Raw genomic sequence first — 15,368 nt, 5'->3', positions numbered from 1 at the left:
AAATGCTGATTTAAACGATTATGGTTATTATTTTGGTTTCTTACTAGCATAATGTCATTTTTTTTGCAATTCTTTCTTCAAAAAAAAAAAAAAAAAAAAAGCTAAAAAAGACAATCAAGCATATTTTTTTATTTTCCACACAAACACTATGCAGCATATTTATTTATTTTAGAAATATAATAATAAACAGGCACCAGCACTATGTCACTGGCTTGTGCGCTGCTGTTCTTTGCCCACACTCAAGCTCTGAACGTGTGTTTTAGGTGCATGCTGAGGGTCCTAGACTCGTTCGGGACGGAGCCGGAGTTTAACCACGCCCACTACGCCCAGTCGAAAGGTCACAAAACTCCGTGGGGCAAGTGGAACCTGAATCCCCAGCAGTTCAACACCATGTTTCGTAAGTCTGCGTGACAGAGGCTTTTTGTATGTTTGTGTGTGTTTAACCTTTCCATTTCACCCTTTGGACATGGAAACTTTATCCGGGCCGTGTCGGGGTTCCAGGGGTTTTGGGTGGCGTCTCCGATCGTCTCGGCCTCTGAATAGCTCTTTTGTTTACCAACAGACTTTGACATTCTCATAAAACTCGAGGCTTTTCAAGCAGAACTGCTCTTATTTCTGATTAAGCTTGTTTGAGAGCAGAGATTGCTTTCACAGAGATGTGTGTCGACAAAACAAACGTTTCAACTCTTTCTGGAGCGCAGCGTCGCTAAACTAAGGGCTGAATCTCACAAAACCGCACAGGATTATAATTAAATCATATTCATTTCCCACAAAAAAAGGCAAATATTTTTAAAAAATAGTGTAGTATAGTATTTTTTTTTATTGTACTTTCTTTACATTTCAGACACTCTTTTAATTCCAAAAAAATCTAAAGTAAAACTTAAGTCAAAAAGCTAAGTCATATTATGAGAAATAAATTTGAAAAAAAAAAAAGTTAAATCAGAGTAATAAATATTATATATATATATTATTATTATTAATATTATATATATTATTAATAATATTATTATTATTATTTATTTATTTTTTTTAATTATTATTTTATTTTATTTTATTTTTTTCGTTTTAATTATTCTGGATTCCATTTTTTCCATTTTAATTTTTCTAGACAGGTTACATTAAAAAAAAATATTAATCAAAACATGTCTAATTAATTGAAATCATGAAGTTTACACCATTTATCAGCAATACAAAAATGGCACATTTAAGTGAAACAATTTTTTTGTACTATACTTTTTACTTTTTTTTTTCTTGATTCCATTGTAATGGTTTTATCAAATTTTAATAATGAAAAGCATCTCTAATTTATTTATATATATATATATATATATATATATATATATATATATATATATATATATATATATATATATATATATATATATTTATTTATTTATTACAGTACTTTTTCATGACAATTAAGCAAATATCTCATATTTTTATAATTCTTAAAAAAAATTATAATTCTTTAATAATACTGAAATAAAATAAATGAATAAATAAATAAATTACTTTATATTGTGTGAATGTATTTTTTTTATTAATTAATTAATTAATTAATTCTTTTTAAATGACAATTAAGCTCATCCCCCCCCCCTGTATTTTCATTTCACTTTTATAATTCTTAAAAAATACTGAAATAAAATAAAAATAAATAAATGAATGAATAAATAACTAATATAACAATAATAAATATTTATATATATATATATATATGTGTGTGTGTGTGTGTGTGTGTGTGTGTGTGTGTATATATATATATATATATATATATATATATATATATATATATATATATATATACCTATACATGCATATATATACATAAATACACATATATATATATATATACATATACATACCTATACATACATATATATACATATATATATATACACATATATATATATACATATGTATATATATGTATATATATGTATGTATATATATATATATATATATATGTATGTATAGGTATGTGTATATGTGTGTGTATATATATATATATATATATATATATATATACATATGTACATATATATATATATATATATATATATATATATATTTATATATATATATATATATTATTTATATATATTTATATATATGTATATACACGCAATTTTTTTTATTTATTATTGTTATATTAGTTATTTATTTATTCATTCATTTATTTATTTTTATTTTATTTCAGTATTTTTTAAGAATTATAAAAGTGAAATGAAAATTTTGTTTTGGATTACAGTAAAAACATTTTTAGGAATTCTTTTGGCAACCTTGACAGGTTCCATGACATTCAGCTGAGTTCAGCTACATATTTGATAGCGTGTGTGTGTGTGTGTGTGTGTGTGTGTGTGTGGTGTTGTGTATCTGATCTCCTGGAGCTTGATTTGAAGAAGACGGCCCCTTGACAGGTGTGTGTAATTGACCTCGCCTCGTGTCCACCGGCATTTGTGAGAACACGAGCGCTGACAGCAGACTAACACAAACCTACCTGTCCGTCTGTCAACTCCAGATTCACTCACACTCGCCAAATCCAGCCATTGGGAAACCCTGCTCCTCAAATATTACGAGTCGATTGCATCAGATGCGAGCGCACGCGTGTCTATGCCCTCCATTCTTAACACTGCCAGTCAAAGCCCTTTATCCCGCCGTCCCCTCGACACTTCCCACAATGCACTGCGGTATCTCATTGCACTTTGATAAACATCACATTGCTCTCTGTCGACCTCATATATTGTCTGTACGACAGGTTAGAATGACGTGCCCCCGTTTCTTTCACTCCTAAACGTCCACCGTGGTGCGGCTATTATTCGTGGTGCTTCCCACACGTATCAGATGAGCGAATCGCCGGCGCGGCGCGAGACCAAGGGAGGAAGTCGCTTTCGGTACGCCGTTGTGGTGCAGGAATTATTCAGTTTCCATTTGAGTTCTTTTGTATCGCTTTCTGAGGTTTGCTAGACTAAGATGACGTCTTGTGGGTTTGGTGGAAAGTTTTCTCGAGTGAAACCGCGGCTGAAAGAGTCACACATACATTTACACACTCATAAACACAACATTTGGGTGTTCGACAGACGGCCGCTGGCAATTTCGCACATACTTTTGCCACAGTCTTTTGCTTGTGATGCCACATAGATGCACAGAGGGCTTCGCAGTCATGCAAACCAGCCGACTTCCTGTCATTTGCATGGCACTTCCTCTTATACGCCATTTAATGTCGGATACTTTTCGTAAATGAAAGGAAAACGCCCTTGGCTGCTTAGGGGAATATGTGTAAAATGTGTATAAATATTCATGTGTTTATGCATAAGGTATGAATAATTAAAGTCAGAGTCAATGGAGGGGTCAGTCACTTAAAAACACTTCTCCTGTAGCGTTCTTGTAATTAAGAGACTGTTTTTTCACAGGCATCTGGTTATGCCGTTGAATTATTAATTACTAGACAGTTTACCATATGCCGAACAGAAAAAATGATAACTGATATGTGGATATATATACATTTTGTTTGTGAGTGGATAAAAATATGTAATTTGTAATAATATATAAGTAAATAATGTGTGTGTGTGTGTATATGTATGTATGTATGTATGTGTGTATGTGTATATATATATATATATATATATATATATATATATATACACACACACACACACATATATATATATATTTATATTTATATTTATATTTATATATATATATATATATATATATAAAATAAGTTATATAAATAATTTGAATGATAATAAAATAATAAAACATGAATAATAATTATTGAGAAAAATATATATATATACACATACATATACACACATTTTTTAATTCAAATATTTTTTTTATGTGGGGAGGGCCTTTTGAGAAATGGTTCATGTTTAATCTGTTGCTGCTTTCAATGCAGCACACTTTGCACACTTTGTCCTGAGATCATTTTATCCTTTCATTTTCATGTAAGAATGAAGCTTTGTCCTTCAGAAACTAATCTGCACTTCAGCAAAGCACATTAGTGTGTGAAACTCATCAGGATAAGATGTCTATCACAGATGAAAGCCGCTGCAGTGAGACGTCTCTGTGTGTGTTTGTGTGTGTGTGTGTGTGATATGCTGAGGTTTCATTCTTTCTGCTCCTCTACTTCCTCTACTAGATTTAATAAGAATTCTCTGTGACACACACAAACTCCCACATTCCTGCTAATTACTGACAACATCTCTGTGACGCCACCTGCAAACTGCATAATTTGTCTTCTCAGCAGTTCTGCATGTTGTTGCTGCGTCATGTTGTGAAGCGCTCTTCTGAAGGGCGACGAGTGCATGTACAGTATGTGAGGTCTAGACGTGTCTTTTGCAACTCAGTCAAAAACCTTCCTCTTTTTTGGTACAAAAATTGCAGAAAGACACATTAGAGAATCTTGTGCGACTTTATGGAAGCGCAATTGGTATTATGGAATTCCAAAAAGAATGTTCTGTCTTTGTTCACACCGATAATTGTAATGGTGTTGATTGCTGGTGTGAGACTGTAAGCATGTGCCTGTGTGTGTGCTTGTGAGTGTGTGTGTCTGTGTATGTGTGTGTGTGTGTGTGTGTGTGTATGTGAGTGAGCATGTACTTGTGTGTGTGAGTGTGTGCATGTTTTAGTGCACGCATGTGAGCGTGAGTGTGAACAAGTGTGCACTGAGTGCAAGCGGTGCGTGAGTGAATGTGAGTGTGTGCATGTGTGCAAGTATATGACTGAACAAATGCGAGTGTGTGCAAGAGTGTGAGCATGTTTGAGTGAGTGTTGGCGTATGTGTGTGCGTGAGTGTGCGTGTGAGTGTTAATGTTTGTGTGAGTGTGTGTGACTGTGCATGAGTTATTGCATAAGTGTGCGTGTGAGTGAGTGAACGTGCGAGTATGTGAGTGTGTGAATGTGTATGCTCGTGAGTGTGTGCACACGTGCATGTGAGCATGAGTGTGAACAAGTGTACACATGAGTGTGCGAGTGGTGCGTGAGTGAACGTGCATGTGTGAGGTGTGCGAGTGTGTGTGAGCGTGTTTGAGTGAGTGTTAGCGTGTGTGCGAGTGTGAGCGTGTGTGCAAGTGTAAGCGTGTATGCATGTGTGTGTGAAAGTGTTAGTGTGTTTGTGTGTGACTGCATGTGCACATGTGTAAGCGTGTGAGTGAACGTGAGTGCGAGTATGTGAGTGTGTGCACGTGTGAATATGCGTGCGAATGTACATACTGTATGTGTGTGTTTCTGTGAGTGTGTGTTACTGCATGAGTTATTGCATAAGTGCGTGTGAATGAGTGAACGTGAGTGTGTTAATGTGCATGTGTGAGTGAGCGTGTGTGTGCATGATCGTGAATGTGTGCATGAGTTAGTGCACACGTGCGTGTGTGCATGCTCGTGAGTGTGAACAAGTGTGCGCATGAGTGTGCGCGTGGTGCATGAGTGAATGTGCGTGAGCGTACGTGTGAGGTGTGTGAGTGTGTGCAAGAGTGTGAGCGTGTATGCATGTGTTTGAGTGTTAGCGTATGTGTGTGTTTGTGTGTGTGTGTGTGTGACTGCATGTGTTAGTGCACACATGTAAGCATGTTCGTGTGAGTGAACGTGAGTGTGCGAGTATGAGTGTGTGCATGCTCGTGAGTGTGTGCATGAGTTAGTGCACACGTGCATGTGTGAGCATGAGTGTGAACAAGTGTACACATGAGTGTGCGAGTGGTGCGTGAGTGAACGTGCATGTGAGTGAACGTGCGTGTGTGAGGTGTGCGAGTGTGTGTGAGCGTGTTTGAGTGAGTGTTAGCGTGTGTGTGCGAGTGTGAGCGTGTGTGCGAGTGTAAGCGTGTATGCATGTGTGTGTGAAAGTGGTAGTGTGTTTGTGTGTGACTGCATGTGCACATGTGTAAGCGTGTGAGTGAACGTGAGTGCGTGAGTATGTGTGAGTGTGTGCACGTGTGAATATGCGTGCGAATGTACATACATACTGTATGTGTGTGTTTCTGTGAGTGTGTGTTACTGCATGAGTTATTGCATAAGTGCGTGTGAATGAGTGAACGTGAGTGTGTTAATGTGCATGTGTGAGTGAGCGTGTGTGTGCATGATCGTGAATGTGTGCATGAGTTAGTGCACACGTGCGTGTGTGCATGCTCGTGAGTGTGAACAAGTGTGCGCATGAGTGTGCGCGTGGTGCATGAGTGAATGTGCGTGAGCGTACGTGTGAGGTGTGTGAGTGTGTGCAAGAGTGTGAGCGTGTATGCATGTGTTTGAGTGTTAGCGTATGTGTGTGTTTGTGTGTGTGTGACTGCATGTGTTAGTGCACACATGTAAGCATGTTCGTGTGAGTGAACGTGAGTGTGCGAGTATGAGTGTGTGCATGCTCGTGAGTGTGTGCATGAGTTAGTGCACACGTGCATGTGTGAGCATGAGTGTGAACAAGTGTACACATGAGTGTGCGAGTGGTGCGTGAGTGAACGTGCATGTGAGTGAACGTGCGTGTGTGAGGTGTGCGAGTGTGTGTGAGCGTGTTTGAGTGAGTGTTAGCGTGTGTGTGCGAGTGTGAGCGTGTGTGCGAGTGTAAGCGTGTATGCATGTGTGTGTGAAAGTGGTAGTGTGTTTGTGTGTGACTGCATGTGCACATGTGTAAGCGTGTGAGTGAACGTGAGTGCGAGTATGTGAGTGTGTGCACGTGTGAATATGCGTGCGAATGTACATACTGTATGTGTGTGTTTCTGTGAGTGTGTGTTACTGCATGAGTTATTGCATAAGTGCGTGTGAATGAGTGAACGTGAGTGTGTTAATGTGCATGTGTGAGTGAGCGTGTGTGTGCATGATCGTGAATGTGTGCATGAGTTAGTGCACACGTGCGTGTGTGCATGCTCGTGAGTGTGAACAAGTGTGCGCATGAGTGTGCGCATGAGTGTGCGCGTGGTGCATGAGTGAATGTGCGTGAGCGTACGTGTGAGGTGTGTGAGTGTGTGCAAGAGTGTGAGCGTGTATGCATGTGTTTGAGTGTTAGCGTATGTGTGTGTTTGTGTGTGTGTGACTGCATGTGTTAGTGCACACATGTAAGCATGTTCGTGTGAGTGAACGTGAGTGTGCGAGTATGAGTGTGTGCATGCTCGTGAGTGTGTGCATGAGTTAGTGCACACGTGCATGTGTGAGCATGAGTGTGAACAAGTGTACACATGAGTGTGCGAGTGGTGCGTGAGTGAACGTGCATGTGAGTGAACGTGCGTGTGTGAGGTGTGCGAGTGTGTGTGAGCGTGTTTGAGTGAGTGTTAGCGTGTGTGTGCGAGTGTGAGCGTGTGTGCGAGTGTAAGCGTGTATGCATGTGTGTGTGAAAGTGTTAGTGTGTTTGTGTGTGACTGCATGTGCACGTGTAAGCGTGTGAGTGAACGTGAGTGCGAGTATGTGAGTGTGTGCACGTGTGAATATGCGTGCGAATGTACATACTGTATGTGTGTGTTTCTGTGAGTGTGTTACTGCATGAGTTATTGCATAAGTGCGTGTGAATGAGTGAACGTGAGTGTGTTAATGTGCATGTGTGAGTGAGCGTGTGTGTGTGCATGCTCGTGAGTGTGTGCATGAGTTAGTGCACACGTGCATGTGTGAGCGTGAGTGAACAAGTGTGCAGGTGAGTGTGCGAGTGGTGTGTGTGTGCGAGTATTTGATTGTGAGCATGTATGAGTGAGGTGTGCAGGAGTGAGTGAATGTGCGTCAGTCTGTGAGTGTGCCCATGTGTGTTAATGTGCATGTGGGAGTGAGTGTGTGTGTGCGGATGTGTGCATGCATGTGAGTGTGAGCATTTGTGAATGAGTGTTAGCGTCTATGTGAATGTGTGCATGAGTTAGTGTACGCGTGCATGTGAGTGTGAGCAAGAATGAGAACAAGTGTGCGCGTGAGTGAACATGCGTGAGTGCATGAGTGTGCAAATATGTGAGTGTGAGCGTGTTTGAGTGAGTGTTAGTGTATGTGTGTGTGAGCATGTGTGAGTGTGCGGGTGAATGTGTGTGCATGAGTCCGTAAGTGTGTGTGGGCACATGTGCATGTGGTGTGTGAGTGTGCAATTGTTAGTGTGCATATGTGAGCGTGTATGAGTGAATGTGCAAGTTGATATATATATGTGTGTGTGTGTTCTCGTAGAGCCATATTTGCACTATTTACAGTATATATGGTGAGGAGGAGAGCAAGAGACCCGTATTCCATTTAAACACCATTTATGGTTTCTACAAAATTGGGCAAATTGCATTATGGGCCGCCTGGGCTCTGAATTCCATCCTGCGCTCTCATTGGAATTGACGGGTAGCCGTGACAACACGCTCCAGCTGCTCCCGCAGGCATTAACCACGGACCATACACACACACACACACACGTACACACGCGTTTGAGAGGTGTATGTGTGTAAAGAAGAAATCTTAATCTGAGGATTGAATTTTTCGGACAGATGGCGTTCAGGTGTATCTCTGCCAAGCCTTGTTACCCTGGCGACCTCTTGGACTACCGTTGTCATGGTAACAGCTCCTCGCTTGGCAACGTGGACACCCACACGGATCTTTCTCGTACACAATTAATCTGAACATCTTCCCTCTGGCGCTCCCGTCCTGATGTGCTGTGCTAGATCTGAGATTTTTACAGTGTTTAACAAGCTATAATGTTTAGAATTTTGAAAATGTTTATTATTGCATTATTTGTTTTTGTGTTTATCATTTGTGTTTGGTTAATAATGTTGTATTTTTTAATTTTATTATTTCTTTATAGAAAAATGTCTTTAAATTTAAATATATATATATATAAAAAAAAAGGTAGAGATTGTTGTAACATTATATGGGGCAAGTTGTCACACTGGAACCTGCCATTAAAAAGACTGGTTAGTTTATCAAAATTTTGAAACAAAAGGATTTATGAAACTTACTAATAAATAGTAAAAATTGTAAAGAGTAATGTACCAAAATGTAATATATTTATATAATTTAATTTTTTTTTTCTAGCCTACAAATTTAGTAATTTAACATATTTTTATGAAAGTCATTTAAATCATGTGACATCTTGCCTCAACTTGACATTTTTTTTTTCTTTTTTTTTCTGAATCAAAGCGGTTATGAAACTTAGTAATTGCAGAAACATCAATAATTTGTTAAAAGTAATGTACCAAAAAAACATTTTAATTTTTTTGATAAATATATAATTTGTAACTTTTTTTTTTTTTTGGTAACTTCATCTTTCCCCAACTTGACATTTTTTATAATATATTAGAAGTTTTAATAAGGTTTTTTTTTTTTTTTTTTTTTTTTAATGTAAAAACTAAAATGATTAGAAACCCTAATAATTAATAAAACTGCCAAAACTGATAGGGTTAATGTACATAAATATATTTAATATAATTTATAAAAAATTATATAAAAATAACTTTTTTTGGCCAAAAAAAATTACATTTTATAAATGTGTAACATTTAAAACATCTTTCCCTGGTATTTTTTAATGATATTTATTTATTTATGCCGACACATTTTGTAATTTAATTCATTTTATGTCATTTTTTCACGTCCTAACATTTTTTATTTTAAGCTTTTTATAAAAAATGTCCGCTGATTTTTAAACTTAAACTGAAATTTGAAATTTGAACTGAAACTAAATAATTAAGGCTAAATAACAGCCAAAATTGTAAACATTAATGCACCTTTATTATTATTTTATTTTATTTCATTTTATTTTATTGTATTTTATTTAAAAAAAAAAATTAAGTATAAATTTTAAAACGTGGCAGGCCCCAGAATTACATTTTTTTTTTTTTTTTTTTTTTTTTTTTTTTTTTTTTTTTTAATTTTGATTTTTGCCTTTTGTGATTTTCAATTTTTTGCAATTTCAATACATATATGTTCATATTTACAAACAATTATTTGTTCTTGCTTTAATAATTAGCCATAGATATATTACACAAGGAATAATACAGTCATATGGTCTTATTTTATAATAATGACCATCTGACCGTGCATTATCCTGCTTATTACAAGAGTAAATAACTAATGCAGAAGATATTGATTATTGTATTATGTGAGAAGCAATTTTGAAGTGTGAATTATATATATTTTTTCTTCCACATATTGTTCATTTAAACTGCTTTTCATACACTGGCAGAAGCTATATTTTTCAAGTTGAATTAACTTGAAGGTGGATATCTTATGTTGATGTTGATTGGCTGGATGTCTCCGCCCTCGTCTGATTGGTCGTTGTGTTTTCCCCACAGCTCACACTCCAGATAACAGCTTCCTGGGCTTCGTGGTGGAGCAGCACCTGAACGCCAGCGACGTCAGGCACATCGACGACATCAAACGGCAAAACCAATCGCTTGTTTACGGCAAGGTGGACAACTTCTGGAAGGTGAGTTCTGCTCAAAACAACAGCCACGTCCAACGATTCTTGGCTGTTTACATGTAAAACCGTGTGGTGTTTATATGCTAGATTGTTTCGCCACGTTTTCCGACTTTGAGCGCCAACAAAAGTGTTTTCAATTCGGCTGCGATGACTTCATCTTTCCCCACTGCAAGGTCACGGCCCGTTCCGCCGTTTAGATGTTCCTGCAGAGAACGTTTCGCTGCCCATCTGGATCCAAAACGGCCCGTGTGATGAGAGACGCAGATGAAAAACCAGTCCCACTGTACTCATGCACAGTCCAGAACATCTAATCCCACACGCTTTTTCCCAGAAGGGACCTTATTCTCAATCTGTTTCTCCGATGTCCATCAAGAGAATTTTGCGTGTTTTTGGCAAAAGATAGGGGATAAACATTTTTCCTGCTCTCGTGGACATGAAACGAGTTTTAATGTGAAGTATGCCAGAACGCAAAGGTTTGCTAATTGCAAAAGACCTCATTTGCGTTTCTTACAGTAGGTACGGTAACAAAAACAGGCCAGTTGATTTTAAAGTTCACGAGGATCTTGCAACGATATATTTGTGTTTTAACTTCTCATTTGTGGCGAAGAACGTGGGATGAAAAGAGCTGGCGAATGAAAAGCTTTTGCAACAGAGCTGATTTACATATCTTAAAGATACAGTAACAAAAACATCCAGTGTAATTTTAACGATTATTTTAAGAAAATTTTTGCACATTTTTTTTTTTTGGAAACAGTGTTGGTTGTTTTTTGGAAACAATTTTTGTTGTTATCTTCGACACAAAATGAAAGTTTGCACAAAGTTTGCCAGTACACTAATCACAACAGAGCTCATTTATTTATCTTAAAGGTACAGTAATAAAAACATCCACTTTGATTTTAACGGTAATTTTAAGAAATGTTTGTGCGTTTTTTTTTTTTTTGGAAACAACGTTGGTTGAAAAAAAGTCATATTATGGATACAATTTTTGTTGTTATCTTCGACACAAAATGAAAGTTTGTGTGTAGTTTGCAGGACGCAACAGAGCTCATTTATTGTTCTTAAAGGTACAGTAACAAAACAGCCAGTTTAATTTTAACGGTAATTTTAAGACGTTTTTGCACATTTTTGGTGAACAACGTAAGTTGAGAAAAGTCACATTATGGACAAAATTATCATTATCTTCAACACAAAATGAAAGTTTGCGCAAAGTTTGCCAATATGCTATTCACAGCAGAGCTCATTTATATATCTTAAAGGTACAGTAACAAAAACAACCTGATTTTTTTACGTTAATTTTAAGAAGTTTTTATGCGTTTTTACGCATTTTTGGTGACCAACATAGGTTGAGAAAAGTCATATTATAGATAAAATTATCATTATCTTTGACACAAAATGAAAGTTTGCACAAAGTTTGCCAGTACGCTAATCACAACACAGCTCATTTATTTTTCTCAAAGGTACAGTAACAAAATCATCCAGTTTGATTTTAATGGTAATTTGAAGAAGTTTTTGCACATTTTTGGTGAACAACGTAGGTTGAGAAAAGTCATATTATGGACAAAATTATCATTATCTTCAACACAAAATGAAAGTTTGCGCAAAGTTTGCCAATATGCTAATCACAACAGAGCTCATTTATATATCTTAAAGGTACAGTAACAAAAACAACCAGATTTTTTTTACATTAATTTTAAGAAGTTTTTACGCGTTTTTACGTGTTTTTGCACATTTTTTTTGTGAACATTTATAGCTCAAATGAAAGTTTGCACGAAGTCTGCCAGTACGCTAGTCACAACAGAGCTCATTTATTTTTCTTTAAGGTACAGTAACAAAATCATCCAGTTTGATTTTAACGGTAATTTTAAAAAGTTTTTGCGCATTTTTGGAGAAAAGTCATATTATGGACAATTTTACAGTTTCCGTCAACACAAAATGAAAGTTTGCACAAAGTTTGCAAGTACGTTAATCGCAACAGAGCTCATTTACATATTTTAAAGGTACAGTAACAAAAACATCCAGTTTAGTTTTCACGTTAATTCTAAAGCTTTTTTCACATTTTTGAAGAACGACACGTGTTGAAGAGAGTCATATTATGGGTAGAATTATCATTCTCTTCGGCACACAATGAGTTTGTGCGAAGTTTGCCAGCACGCTAATCGCAACAGAGCTCATTTACATATCTTAAAAAGATAGAAACGAAAACAGCCAGTGTAATTTTTACGGTAATTGTGAAGTAATTGTAAGTTTTTGCGCATTTTTGCGCACAACTGGGTTGTGTTCTCTTCAACACAAAGTGGAAGTTTGCCAGTACGCCAATCGCAACAGAGCTTTATTTACTTATCTTAAAGGTACAGTAACAAAAACAGCAAGTTTAATTTTAACAGTAATTTTTGGTGAACAACATGAGTTGAGAAAAGTGATTATGGATACAATTTTATTATCTCCAACACAAAATGAAATTTTGCACCTAGTTTGCCAGTACGCTAATCACAACAGAGCTTGTTTATTTATTTTAAAGGTACAGTAACAAAAACAGCCAGTTTAATTTTAACAGTAATGTTAAGAAGTTTTTGCGAATTTTTAGTGAACAATGTTTAAACGTCTCATGTTATGGATACAATGTTTATTATTCTCCTTGAAACAAAATGAAAGTTTGCACGAAGTCTGCCAGTACGCTAATCACAACACAGCTCATTTACTCATCTTAAAGGTACAGTAACAAAAACAGCCGGTTTAATTTTAATGGTAATTTTAAGACGTTTTTTGCAAATTTTGGCAAACAAGTGGGTTGAAAAGAGTGTTATCATGGACAAAATTTTACTTTTCTGTTTGACACAATGATCGTTTCCGCAAAGCTTTCCAGTATGCTAATCGCAAACCAGCTCATGTACATATCTTAAAGGGACAGAACCAAAAAATAAAAAATAAACAGCCCTTTTCATTCTAAGGTTCAGTAAAAGGGTTGCAAAAATAAATGTTTATACTGACAAACTATCGCGGTAAACCTCATGGACATTTTTTTCATGATTTTTTACATGCAACACGGGATGAAAAGAGTCATTTTAAGGACAATGTTTTTGTTATTTTGTTTTCTTGCTCTCTTGGATATGAAAGTTTGCATGTGAAGTTTAACAGCACACAGAGGTCGGCTAATCAGAAAGGAGCTTATTTACATATCTTAAAGGTACAGTAACCAAAAACAGCCTGTTTAGGTCTAAGGACTGAAAAAAGTTAGCAAACTTTAGATGCATTTATAGCGACATAGCATTCGCAATTAACCTCAGGGAATGTTGAGCATTTGTGACGCACAACATAGGAACATAAGAGTCATATTTAACTTCATGGTAGCGTTGGGTTTTTTTCTTACTCTGTTGGACATGAAACAAAAGTTTGTGCATGAAGTTTCTAGTACACAGAGGTTAGCTAATCGTAATGGAGCTCATTTACATATCTTAAAGGTACAGTAACAAAACCAGCCCATTTAATACCAAGGTTCAGCATAAGGGTTGCAAAAGACGGATGCATTCACAGCGACATTGCATTTGCAATTAACCTCGTTTGTGACGTACACTGCGGGATAAAAAGACGCAAAGCTCACAAAGTTTGTCAGCGCACAGAGCCTCATTTGCAACTCTTAAAGATATAGTAGCAAAAAAGTCCAGTTTAATTCTCAGGGTCAGAAAGGGGTTGCGAAAGATGGATGCAATTACAGCGACAGTGCATTCGCATTTAACCTCATGCAATTTTACTGATGCCATCCTCCACCCGGCGATAAAGAGAGAGAAAGGCTCCTGCTATTGCACAGCCTCTCAAGTACTGGTTTCTATGGAAACAAACTTGAGCATAGACCCTGAATCAGGGTGTGTGTGTGTGTCGTCTAGAGATCAGAGGATATGTGTATAGGCTTTTGAAATGCAAATAGTCTTGGCTGTTTCTTTACACACACACAGATACATTCATTGCATTACTAGTGCTACAAGTTCACATGTAATGCATCTCTGTGTATTTATTTTCTGTCTCAAACACAGATGCTTTTCTGTGGTAGGTTTTACTCTCTCTTTCTCTCTCACACACAGACACACACACACATTAAGGCCTAAAAACATACTAAAATATAATGCCGTACATTAATTAAACACCCAAACAGTGCACATTTTTCCGCTTTGTAGCTGCTTTCAGTATCTCGCACAAACACACAGTGTTTGCATGCTGTGTTGGCATTTCCAGCTCATATCTCCCATAATCTTATCATTGTGTGTGTTAGTCGATAAAACAAGGAACTAATTGATGATTAAACGAGGAGATCATTGATATTCTGTTTGATAGTGTGTGTTTGTGTGTGTTCTTGACCTGAGATTCGATCACTCACAGACGTGAATTCAGAATCATACGTAACAATACAAGAAGGCAAGAAATCCAGACTGAGTATTATATTTAAAAAGGTATTTAGATATAGAGATTTTTTTACTTAAGACTGATCATTTTTGATGTTGATTTATTTATTTTTATTTATAATTAATCAGTAGTAGTAGTTTGTTGACTGATTTTTTTTTTCCCCCTAAATCTATGCATTTTAATCTTTTTTTAATATTATTTTTGAACGCTTCGTTTAACATTTTGATGAATTTTTTAAAATGACACTTTACGTTTTTCATTTCAAATTTTCAAATTCAGTATAAAATATATTAAAAATATTATTACATTATATTAGAAACTTTATGTACATAATGTACTATATTTATACACACACACATAAAAGATATTAAATAATTTTTTATTAAATGTTTACATTTTTAATTTAACAATTATTAGGATACCATTTTTTTTTTTTTTTACAAGTAAATTTGTGTATATATATATATATATATTAGAATGTCGTAGAAAGTTCATTTATTTCAGTAATTCAACTCAAATTGTGAAACTTTTGTATTAAATAAATTCAATGCACACAGACCAGACTGAAGTATTTTAAGTATTTGGTTCTTTTAACTGTAATGATTTTGGATCACATTTAACTAAAAAA

General features: G+C 36.0%; 1 protein-coding gene across 1 annotated transcript in view; it reads left to right on the top strand.

Moving 5' to 3' along the window:
• The window catches only part of mgat5 (alpha-1,6-mannosylglycoprotein 6-beta-N-acetylglucosaminyltransferase), a 97,037-nt gene that overhangs the window by 67,330 nt on the left and 14,339 nt on the right, over positions 1–15,368 (top strand). Inside the window, exons 10-11 of the mRNA XM_051094355.1 lie at positions 264–397; positions 10,218–10,351. Of these exons, the coding sequence (XP_050950312.1) occupies positions 264–397; positions 10,218–10,351 (268 nt within the window). The remainder of the gene's footprint in view (positions 1–263; positions 398–10,217; positions 10,352–15,368) is intronic.

This window comes from Labeo rohita, chromosome 22 (assembly GCF_022985175.1).
Source record: "Labeo rohita strain BAU-BD-2019 chromosome 22, IGBB_LRoh.1.0, whole genome shotgun sequence".
Taxonomy (NCBI): domain Eukaryota; kingdom Metazoa; phylum Chordata; class Actinopteri; order Cypriniformes; family Cyprinidae; genus Labeo; species Labeo rohita.
Note: the sequence above shows the minus strand (reverse complement) of the source record. Positions and strands in the feature narration are given on the sequence as shown.